Raw genomic sequence first — 11,724 nt, forward strand, 5'->3', positions numbered from 1 at the left:
TAATATAATTCGATAATCACATGTAACATCTCTAAACTCATCAATGGATGAAACTATTTTTCTAGTGTCCAAACTCCTCGCCATAAAAAAACCAATACAATAATTCTTAATCCAACACTTATCATAATTAAAAAATCAATACACTTCTCAATTCAAATTTCATTAAAATTCACAATTCATAATTAAATACAATTCACAATTCATTTTATAAATTTAAACTAAATTCATAATTCTTATAACATTAAAGCATATAATCTAATTAAATTTAAAAATCATCATAACTTGTTAACAAGCCTGCATCATTCGTCCAACTCATTGAGAGGCGCGTAGAGCTAATAAAGAGGTCAATACTAAAATTATCCCAGCTCATAAACAGTTTTGGAATACTCATAAACGAGCCTAAATCACTCATGAATAAAAACTGCCAACAATTGCATAGCTCAAAGCACACATCTTTTTTTAGTTGGTCAATGTGCTTTTAGCAATATGAAGAACTCAAATAACTAATAACATCAGCTTCAGAATTGTGATTAGCCTACTTTAATATTCTAGTAGAAAGTGTGTTGAGCTTAATTAGCAAGCCAGTTAATTAAAACTACGTTTTGATATATGCGCGCCAAGGCACCCAAATGAGATTGTGCTAGTCCACTTTTACTCCTCTATTCCTGACATAATCCCATGCACTTCTTAATGATAACTTATAATCAACAGAGAGCTTTCTGATAACTTCATCATTTGCATCAGGAAAAAGAAAAATTATTCCTCATGAAGTCGGAAAAACTTTGAATTAGATCTAGCTAGGTCTTTCTATGTCTCGATGGGTTGACGAGGTGATTGGATTTGGCCACTAGTTTATGAGTCGATGCTATCTTGCAGAAACAAGTCTTCTATCATAATGAAAAACCCTCCGATTAGTAGATGTAACAGTAAATTAATGCATAAGATGATAGTGTGAGGAGCATAAGTATGGGAGCATGCAGGAGAGTGTGAGGAGTAGGGGAGGAGTATATATGAGGAGCATGATAATGTGGGGAGAGGAACTTGGCTTGCTCTGCTTTGTGTTATTCTCTGTTGCCTTGTGTAGGTGGCATGAGGTATTTATATCCATGGCTTTTGAGACCAAGTGGTCTCCTAGACGAAGGAGTAGGGGATCGAGAAGAGATACCATTTTTGCACAGGTAATCGTAAAATGAGTTGATGAGAGTGTAGGCGTCACTCACTAGACATGGTAGGCATTGTACTTACTATTAATGGTAGTTATAGGCAAGACATATAGGCTGGTGATGGTAGCTTTTGGTGAGACTGGTAGGTCTGTGATTGCCATTGGCGAAAAAGGTAAGTGCCGCATTGACCTTGTAAGCATTGGTAGGTCTGTGGGTGGTGCATGGCACTGTTTTGACTTTTTAGAACTCGTAATCTGAAATGTTATCTGTGTTAATTGTTGGGCCATGATATTGGGTCGAGGCCCAAATGATATATTTGTTCTTAGGTTGGGTCGAGATAAGCCCTTTGGGTTGGCCTAAACAGATTGGGTTTTTTTTAAAAAAATAAAATAAAATAAAATAATATGTTGGTATTATCATTCCATCTCCTTCTTGCTCCTCGTCATCTCCAATCACCACCTTGAATGACCTCATGAATTCTGGCATCAAGAGAGGACCGTGAATTTGAATGCCATATCTCTTAAATAAAGGACCATGTGGGAGCCAGCAATCCCGCCACAAATTAGTATTTTTCCCTTGACCATTTTGTATACTTGATGAGATCTCAAGCAATTTCTTTCCACCGCACAAGTTTCCTCCAGTCATTTGGAGTTTTGACGAGAAAATAAATTCCGTCAACTTATTCCTCACGATTCCAGCAAACATGGGAAAGTAAAAGGTATTTTTCAGGAAGCCACTTCCTCACGAACAAACAAATAAGCCTAGGTCATGGACAACAACAGGCCATCCATCTATGATGTTGCAAAGAGATGTAACAAATTGAAATGTGATTCCTGCACTGTCCACCAACCATTCTGTCTCAATGAGGACGCTCTGTAGCTTTCTTGTAGGCATACCACTTTGAAATCCAGAGATACGCAGTGAAGTTCAGGAAGCTGAGAATTGCCAAGAGCCAGTAGAAGTAATCAAGATGGCCCCTATTCAAATTATCAGGGATCCAACCAAGCTTCCCACCTCTCGTTGTAACTTTAGTTACAATGGTAACAAGCAGAGTGCTCAGGTAATTTCCTAATGCGACGGTAGTAAGAGAGAGAGCTGAGCACAAACTTCTCATAGCATCAGGTGCCTGGTCATAGAAAAACTCCAACTGTCCAATGAAGGTAAAAACTTCTGCACATCCTATGAGAAAGTACTGCGGTACTTGCCAGAAAATGGTCATTGGGATGTACTCAAGATCATAGTAATTGTTCTCTCGGACAAAGTTGAGTCGAACAACCTCCAATACCCCAGCAACGATCATGGAGACAATTGATATGACGAGGCCAATGCCCATACGTTGGAGCTGAGTAAAGCCTCGTTCATGACCCGTGAACTTCCTTGCGTATGGGACAATGATACGATCATATACAGGAGCCCAGAAGATGACACTGAGGTAACCAAAGAGGGAGAGCGATGCTGATGGAATCTTGAAATGGGGACCCATATGTTGGTCCATAGTATTTCCTTGCAAAACGAACATGATGCTCATTTGACTGTATACAGTTGCAAAGACTATTCCAGATGCCCATACTGGGAGCAACCTGACAATGGACTTGAGCTCTTCAACTTGGGTTACTGTGCAGAGTCTCCATGGGTTTGTTAAGTCCTTGATATTGTCAGTTTGGGTTTCCACAGCAGCCTTGTCAAAGAACCTGAAACTTAACAAATTTCGATTAGATCAAGGATAGATAATGAGAATCAGCCTAGGAGTATTTCAAAGCAAGGTTTGCATTTGGGAAATGCAAGTGTAAAAGAAGATAAAAAACTGCTCTTTATGCTTGTTGGCTAATTAGCATAAGTGTAACTCTGACTGGGAATACGGGTGAAGATTCCCGTTAGTCACTTTTGTTGCAAAATACAGCCTTCTCCATTCATGGTGCAAAGTATTAACAACGTTGCCTGGTTTCTTGGTCATATTCAGAAAACACACTTCTTAAGTACCCAAAACATCCATTGTTTGGGAGCGTGTTTGACAGTGTGGTTGCGGGTGCTTTTCAAATAACTTTTCGTGCCAAAATGCATGCCAATGATGTTTTTTCATTTTTTAAAAATCTTTTGTGACATCAGCACATCAAAACGATCTAAAACGTACGAACCATATTAAATTTTAGCAAAAAAAAAAAAATTCAAATTTTTTGGGAACGCGGGTTGAACCGCGTTCCCAAACGCTTCCGATCGATTGCAACATAAGATTTATTGACATGCTTATTCTTACGATCAACTTGTACAAGCCAATTGATGAAGGAATTTTGTAATGTTTTGAATTAAAAGAGTTGGGAAAAGGCTACAAAGCCCTTGGAGGCTTAAAAGTTGGAATAAATGAATGAGGGGTATAGTAGTAATTGAATAAAGAGATGATAAATATAAATAGAAGGAAGAAAAAAAAGAAGAAGAAGAGATCTGAATATTTTGAGAGAGAAACGGCAGGAGAGAAGGGAGAAAGAAGAGGAAGAAGAGAAAAGAGGGAAATTAGAAGGAAAATAGAAAGGAGTTGGAGGAAATAAGTAAAAAGGGTAAGAATATGCTTAAATGTGTATAATGTGTTTTCTTTAGCTTTAATTTCAGTTTTGATGAATGTTAGGGTTTTGAAAATTTGTGTTTTGGGTTTAATTGATGAATTAAATTGAATGTTATATGGTTGATTGTTGTGGGTAATGGATTGTTAAGTTGAATTTGAGAGATTGTAGATAAAAATGATGATTTTGAGTTATGATTTTGTTTGAATGGTGAATTTGTGTTAGAAATCAGGGGATAACAGTAGGTAATCTGTGAAAATTCTGGGTTTGAGGTTGAAGATGACGAAAATTTCGGCTTGGTCCCTCAATTTTGGAAAATTACAGTTTAGTTCCCAAACTTTGGAAAATTTACAGATTGGTCCCTGGAGCCTATTCCGAGATTCTGAATAGAATAAAAGATGAATTATGGGCAGAATTCCTGTATAATTATGAAATTTTAACACTTTCAATTTAGTCCTTCAATTTGACAAAAATTACAATTTGACCCTAAAAATTTGGTAAAATTCCAGAATGGTCCTTGGAGTATAATGAGATGATATGGACAGAAATGAGGACTAATTATGGTCAGAATTTCAGTATAGTAATGGATTTATGATATTTTTAGTTTGGTCCTTCAATTAGATGAAAATTACAATTTAGCCCTAAAAATATGATAATTACAGATTAGTCCCTAGCTGTAATATTACCTTTTCCAGATTGGTTTGATGAATAATTGAGGATTATTTAGTGAATTATTACCAATTTTATTATTTGTTTTATTATGGATTAGATTTCGGGAAAACCGTTAAATGTTGGGTTTTTAGGAAATATAACTAGTTAGTTCAAAAACATTTAGGGTTATGGAATATACCCTTAGATAAGTGTATTAAATAGGTTATATATATTCTTTTGAGTCATTCTTAAATATGTCTCCTTTATATTCAGATAATCCTGATATTCTACCGGCGGGACGTCAGTAGGATTTTCTTCGATATCAGCTTTGAGTTTTGTTGCTTTCAAGTCAGGTGAGTGGATAATTTTTCATATGCATGAGAAATATTATAAATATTTGATTTGTTAATATGAATTGGATCATGCTTCTTGATAATATATATGTTGATTATTATCCTTGTTATGATAAGCATGATCAATTGTTGAATCTGAATTATTGATATGAACCAGTATATATATTCTGAATTGACTTCTGAATTGGTAGCTCCTCATTTGATTGATGTCATGAGTTGAGCCTTTAGATATGAATATGTCTGTTTGATTATGATTATGAACCTATGGTATGTCAGTCAGAATACCCATGCTAACATGATAGTGTTAGTCTTTGTGCACATCGTATCTGAACCCTAATTGGTCGGGGGAGTCACCAACCTGTGTGGACTGATCATCTCACAGTACGGAGCCTCATGCTCATTGCATTTTGATTTTCTGACGAGCTTTACCTTCTGATATTCTTGTTATGGCCTATTTGAGAAACCTTTCGATAAGAACCTAGAGCCATACTTGTATATATATTTCTCATTGTTTTATTACCTCGTGTGTGTATATTGAATGTTATCTACTCACTGAGTTGTTGAACTCACCATCTCATTATTTACCTTTTCAGGCTTATAGCTTGATAGCATGTCACTTTTGTTGAACCTTCAGAACCTGCTCTTTGGTTGTACTTTGTACATTTTTCTTTATGTCTAGTTAGTGTTCCAAAACTATGAAATTATATTAACTCTTGTATTAAGACAATTCAATTATATTATGAAGTTGATTTTGTTATTAATGCTGCGTTGAACTCTGATTGAGTTAGGATAAGTTTGTGTGTAAGTTTGGGTTCGCATAGGTATGGAACTTTGGAGGGGAATCTTGCCTATGTGCCGGTCATGGATCCGGGATTCGGGTCGTGACAAATTTCTTGAGCTACTAAATATTTGGAAATATATAGGAGAGGAATAAAATCAACATGGAGAATTTTGTGGATCGAAAAAAGAACTAGAAAAATTCAGAAGTGACTAAACTTGGACCTATGGATTCAATCAACTTGCGTTGTAAATCTTAAAATTATTGGCTTCAGGGAACTTACTTGAATTTATCCGTGTGTTCGAGCTTACGACTTCCTTGGATTTGACTTTCCTCTTCTGCAGTCTCATAAAGAAGAGATTTATCAGCAGGAACTTGAACATGGTACTTTCTGAAGGATGCAACTATAACCTGGACAATCCTTGTAATGGGACTCCCACCAGGTTTTTGAATTCGGTATAGCTTACTTCCCAAGAAGAAAAACACAACTGCTACAGCCATCGCAACTGCAGGGATTCCAAATCCCCACCCCCAACCAACATTCATTTGTATCCAGACCAAAACAGAAGATGCAATAAGCGCACCTATGTTGATTGAAAGGTAAAACCAATTAAAAAAGGAGCTCTTCTTTTTCCTCTCTGTCTCATCTGTTTCATCAAATTGATCGGCTCCAAAAGATGAAACACATGGTTTGATTCCTCCAGTTCCAAGAGCAATAAAGTAAAGTGCTACAAAGAATGCTGTGGTTTGTCCTGTGGTCGGGTGGCAAGAATCCTTGTCACATGATGACTCTAACCCAGGGACTGAAGCAGACAATGTTAAGAGTGTCATTCCCTACAAGAAGAGTTCATTATTTCCACATATACATAGTTTCGAAAGAAAGTTCACGATATATGACCAAATTTCTAGGATGGCTTAAGACCGTCAATCTACTTTTAGAAACAAAGAGAAAATCTCAAGAAAAATAAAACCAAGCCTGAGAATATTCTCTTAAAATTTCCAAAAGAGAAACAAAAATTAAGATTTTTTCAACCAAAAATCTTTGCATAAATGCTGTTAGAAAATCAATTTTGTGGAACCAAGTTCTGAGAAATTAACAAATAAGTATTCCATCGACTATAAAATGTCTTGATAATGTGCAGACCAAGACAAACTTTTTGCAGAGATGACATTTTAGAATGGCTCAAAATGAAGAGCATAAACAGAAATGAAACCCTCGATGTAAACTGACATAAAAAAACATTGATCAAAGATATGGGAAAACTCAGTTCACTTTCATATAATTTACAGGTCAGATGGAACTTGTTCTAAAGCAAACTTACAATGATATAGATGACAACAAAACTCGCAATTGTCCAATACCTTCCCAAATATGAATCGGCTAGAAAAGCTCCAATCAGTGGTGTGATATAGCAAGTTCCAGACCAATTGGTAACATTGTTTGATGCAGCGACATTTCCCTGGTTGAGACGGTCCTCAAGATAATTCACTAGATTGGTACTCATCCCATAGTATGCCAACCTCTCACAGCATTCATTTCCTGCAAGGAAATTATAAACAATTTTAGTGTATGGATACAGAAGGGAAACCTGAAGTCAGATACGATACAAGGAATTTGGCCTAGAAAAGATAACGACAAAATATCATACCAAGAATAAAGCGGCCAGCCTTCCAGTTTCCGGTTTTCTTTTTATTTGCTGGATTTCCTTTGATATCCACCGTCCCATCGTTTGAGTAATCGTCTTGTGCCATAATTTTTTTGGTGACCTGCATCACGCTTGCTTTGGTTAGACTTGATATTTAATATAAAATTAGTAGATCGTCCTTAAAATCAAACATTAGACTCGGAGAAATTAAGACAATATTCTAATGCTTAAAATACATAGCAGGATTGTAATTATTTCTAACTCTAATTAAGACAGTGAATACTAGCTCAGCCATTTCAATAAAATGCACTCATACATTCATGAACCAAATCTTTTTTTCCCCTGACTTCACAAACAGAGAACATAATTTGCAGATTTCACTTGCTATATATTCAGAATTATAAATTCATTCATCACACATAACTAGTAATATTTGTTAGGATACTGGCATGCAAACTCGACAAGATAAAAGGTAAGGGACAAGATAAAATGAGAAATGAGACACACAAGAATTTACGTAGTTCACCCAATTAGTTACGTCCACGGACAAGTATAGAAGGATTTTACTAAGTAATGTGGGAATTACAACCTCTCTCTACTAATAGGAGAACAACTGAAATCTCTCTATTACTAGGAGAAAACACCTCACTTACTATTTCACAAATACCTCACAACTTCGTGGGATTACTCTCCTTCACTCTCTCTTCTTGCTCTCTTGTTTCTCTCTTTTTGGTGTGATTTATATAGCAAGGATGCACTTTTATAGGCAACCATCCTTGCCTTTGTCTTGCAGAAGACAAGAGCAAGGCAAGTGGCATCAATTGGTGCTCACTTTGTTGACTTAGCTTGCACCAATTGGTGCCGGCTAGTTTCACAATATTTTTCTTTTCCTTCTTGCCAAGTAAACTAATTCAGAGCTAATTCTTCAGTTTACTACTGAGAATCTGATTCACAGGAACTCTAGTTGAGAATAAAAATAAAAATTGTACTCGTAGATTTAGCACACATCTCAGAAATCATGCTTATATAAAAGGAAAGAAAAGAAAAAAAACAAGAAGAAGAAGAGATCAGAAAATAACCAAACCCAATTAAACCAAATCCCATGCCAATATAATTGGATAAAAAAAAGGATTTCTTTTATTTTTAGACAGATAAAAAAGAATAATATAGGGTCATCTTTATCTGATAGATAGCACTAGAAAACAACAAAGAGATAACCATAAATCACCATAGAATCCAAGAATAATTACCTTTACATAAAATAAAAAAACAAGAGAGATACACAAATACAAAAAGTTGCTTTAAACCATGCCGAAAGCATCAGAGAATTTTTATTTCAGTGTAAAGAGCAAAACCCATCTGGCAAATGGAAAGACTAGCTAGATGAGGTGATGACTCTCAGAAACCAAAATCCCAAAGTTAACACAAAAAACAAAAATATCATAGCAAAAAAATAGAAAAAGTCCTCTTGTTTCTTTTTTGAGATGATCATAGAAAAAAAAAAAAAAGTCCTCAAATGTACCACACAGACGCTCAAGAAAGCAGAAAAGGATCAGTCATCATTAATACAAAAACAAAAACAAAAACAAAAACAATGAAAAAGATTCTAACAAGACTACGCTGAAAAAACTACATGCATTGGATGCATGCAGAAGAAATAACTTACCAGAGAGAGAGAGAGAGAGTGCTGATCAGTGTACGAGGAGGGAACGAAGTTTTCTGGAGAGAAATCTATCACCTCTCTTTTGGCACTGGTCGTTGCAGGTAAGGTAAGGTGATTCGGGTGGTAATGGGAATATAAACACACACACACACACACAAAAAGGCAAATCAGAAAGAGATTCGACCCAATATAAGAAACAAGGTCCGATTCCAACTCGTTTTTGCACCTGTACAAAAGAGAGAGGAGTTGGATGAATCTCTTTTGCCGTCTGTTATTTTAATACTCTCGGAGGGTGAATATTTTTATTAAATTACACTTTAATACCTATACTCTTAAGAGACTAACAAGTTAGTATCACAAGTTCAGAAAACCACTTTTTTAATCCTTATGTCTTCTTAACATGCTGAGCTGGCTTCGGTTTGTGAACAAGTTACTGTAGAGGAGAAAACAAAGCTAAAAAGAGAAGGAGAATAAAATTGATATTTCGAAAATTAAAATTGCTGCTGTATTTAAATTCAATGACTCGATGACCATTGGTGTTATAATATCAAAAGTATAAGGGTATTTTAGACTTCCTCAAGTATGGCAAAAAAAAGAGAGGAGAAAGATATTAAAGTGTGAACATTCCATTGATTTGAGGCACACAATTGATAGTTTTTTTATTTATTTATTCAATGACAATGATTAAAATCAAATTTTCTTTTGTAATGATTTAATAATATGCTTAACTATCAAGTATCTACTGATAAAAATATGTAAGTTGATTGGACATCATCACGAATGGAGCGGCTTGATTTGCCATTTGTGGTCAAATGTGTGTTTATATTGTGGTTATTATGTTTTTTAATTAAAAATATATTATAATATATATTTTTAATATATTTTTTATTTTTTGTATTAATATTATAAAAAAAATCTAAAAAAAGTAATAATTTGATATATTTTAAAATAAAAAACAATTTAAAAACAAATTGTGAACCTAAATTCAAGTACGTATAGCCTAAATCGATCATGTCATCTTGCTCATGAATTTAGATTTGTGAATCTTATTATCTCTAGTAAAAACAATTATGTATCCAAAGTAGCATTAATATGAATTTGGATTTGTTTTTGTCTTTTAAATATGACAAGAATCTTCATGATTCAATAATTTGTAATATTTATAAGTTCTAACATTACTTGCTTATAATTTTCATGATATATTTTGATCTTGATTAATATATGTATAAAAAATTGGTTTACAAAATAATTAGGATTATAACTCTTTAAACAAATCGTACAGCAAAATAATATAAATTAAACCCAATAATAAACTCTAATAAAATCCAATGATAGAAGAGTGGCACAGGAGTATATTTTTGGATGACCACCGTAGCTGGAACGTCAACGGTGAAGATAAGCAACCATTTCCAAGGAAAGGCAAAAACACACAGCAAGTTGATCTGAGTCATTTACAAAGCGTACAACAAAAGCTTCAGAGCAAGTTTTCCTACATTTAAACGAAGTTGGTAGCATGCATGGTAAGTGAAAAGGTGCAAGTGAAAGAGAAAATGCTAAATAGATATTGGCAATTGAATTCAGAAACTATCAAAAAGTGACACGACTTATTCTTGTATCCATAAATGAAACATAAGCAAGGGTCCTTTTTTATCGAAATCAAATTTACATACAAATTTATACAATTCTACATAACATTAATAACATAATTAATTTTATTATATAAATCAACATCTTAATACAAAAGTTAATATAAATTTTGTAATTATAGAGCTCTAACTAGACATAATGGATAACAAAATTTACAAACAAAAAAACAAGTTACAAATAAAAAAACAAGTTATGGAAGTTCAATAAAAAATAACATGCTAACACAGCTATAAGCATGAAAACAAAATAACAAGAGGGTGAGTTCAACAACTCAATAAATAGATAATGTTCAATATACATATAAGAGAAAATACGGCAAAGAAAAGCATATACAATTTTGACTTTAGGTTTTTACAAAAAAGTTTTACAAGCAAGTCATAATAAGAATTATCATAAGGTAAGACTCGTTAGAAAATCAAAATGTAAAGAGCATGACGCTCTAGACTGTGGGATGATCAGTCGCCACAGGTTGATGACTTTCCCTACCAACTATAATTCGAATACGATGTGTACAAAAACTAACACTTTCCTATTAGCAAAGGTATTTTAATACTTTATCATATAGAATTCTTTCTCTTTTATTTTCAAAACATCACAAACATAGAGCAACTTGAAGCTAAAATGGAAATCAATGTGCGACTCATTGAAGACTAACTAAAAGGAAAAATGAGCAAAGATAAATTTCTTCGAATGCCATCAATATTAATATCTGAATGATACAAGGGGAGAGGTGGGGGAAGAATTAGAGTTAAAAAAAAATCTTGCAGGATTTATTGTTTCTTATGAAGTTTAAGTCTGAATGCGAAGCTAAGTTAGCATGGAGGATTTAAATGTAGTAGTGGGAAAGGATAGTGGCAAGCAACAAATGAAATCAAAATTACAGATTGCAAAGCATGGGGGTACGTAGGTACAGCTTAGAAAACTGGAAAAATCGGTAGTTGTCAAAAAAGCATTCCAAGATGAAGCCCAACCTTTACCAAATACCAATTCAGCTCAAACACAAAAGGGATGAGAAGAAACTATTGTTCAGCCACCAAAAAAGCAAAAAAAAGAAGAAAAAGTGACAGTGGGTAGCGCAACAACAACGTCTTGAAGAACATGACAACAGGCTAACTGTCTGTTTCAACTGTGTTGGAAAGAAAAAAATGAAAAAGGAAATCTTTGAAAATAACAGCAAAGGGTGGGTTATTGGAGGCTCAACGCATGAAATGGTAACAAAGGAAGAAAAGTGGAAGAATCTTTTTACACTAGTGATGGAATTGAAGGAA

The 11,724-nt window shown here is 34.4% G+C and overlaps 1 protein-coding gene and 1 long non-coding RNA gene across 3 annotated transcripts; one reads left to right on the forward strand and one right to left on the reverse strand.

Moving 5' to 3' along the window:
- Positions 1 to 1,814: 1,814 nt before the first annotated feature.
- On the reverse strand, positions 1,815 to 9,049 carry LOC7487298 (protein NRT1/ PTR FAMILY 8.1). 2 transcript variants are annotated; one of them, XM_002309084.4, is made up of 5 exons: positions 8,813 to 9,049; positions 7,150 to 7,267; positions 6,823 to 7,040; positions 5,784 to 6,334; positions 1,815 to 2,854 (listed from the first exon to the last, which is right to left on the reverse strand). In XM_002309084.4, the coding sequence occupies exons 2-5, from the start codon at positions 7,250 to 7,252 to the stop codon at positions 2,023 to 2,025; spliced, it is 1,704 nt and encodes a 567-aa protein (XP_002309120.3). In that variant the 5' UTR covers positions 7,253 to 7,267; positions 8,813 to 9,049; the 3' UTR covers positions 1,815 to 2,022. The 2 variants fall into 2 exon arrangements, with proteins under 2 accessions (XP_002309120.3, XP_024459145.1); XM_024603377.2 differs by lacking the exons at positions 7,150 to 7,267; positions 8,813 to 9,049 and having other exon boundaries at positions 6,863 to 6,998.
- On the forward strand, positions 3,607 to 5,502 carry LOC127905416 (uncharacterized). Its single transcript, XR_008059397.1, has 3 exons — positions 3,607 to 3,715; positions 4,643 to 4,722; positions 5,316 to 5,502. It is a non-coding gene; the product is annotated as an uncharacterized LOC127905416 (long non-coding RNA).
- Positions 9,050 to 11,724: the final 2,675 nt, after the last annotated feature.

Source organism: Populus trichocarpa, chromosome 6, assembly GCF_000002775.5.
Source record: "Populus trichocarpa isolate Nisqually-1 chromosome 6, P.trichocarpa_v4.1, whole genome shotgun sequence".
Classification (NCBI taxonomy): Eukaryota; Viridiplantae; Streptophyta; class Magnoliopsida; order Malpighiales; family Salicaceae; genus Populus; species Populus trichocarpa.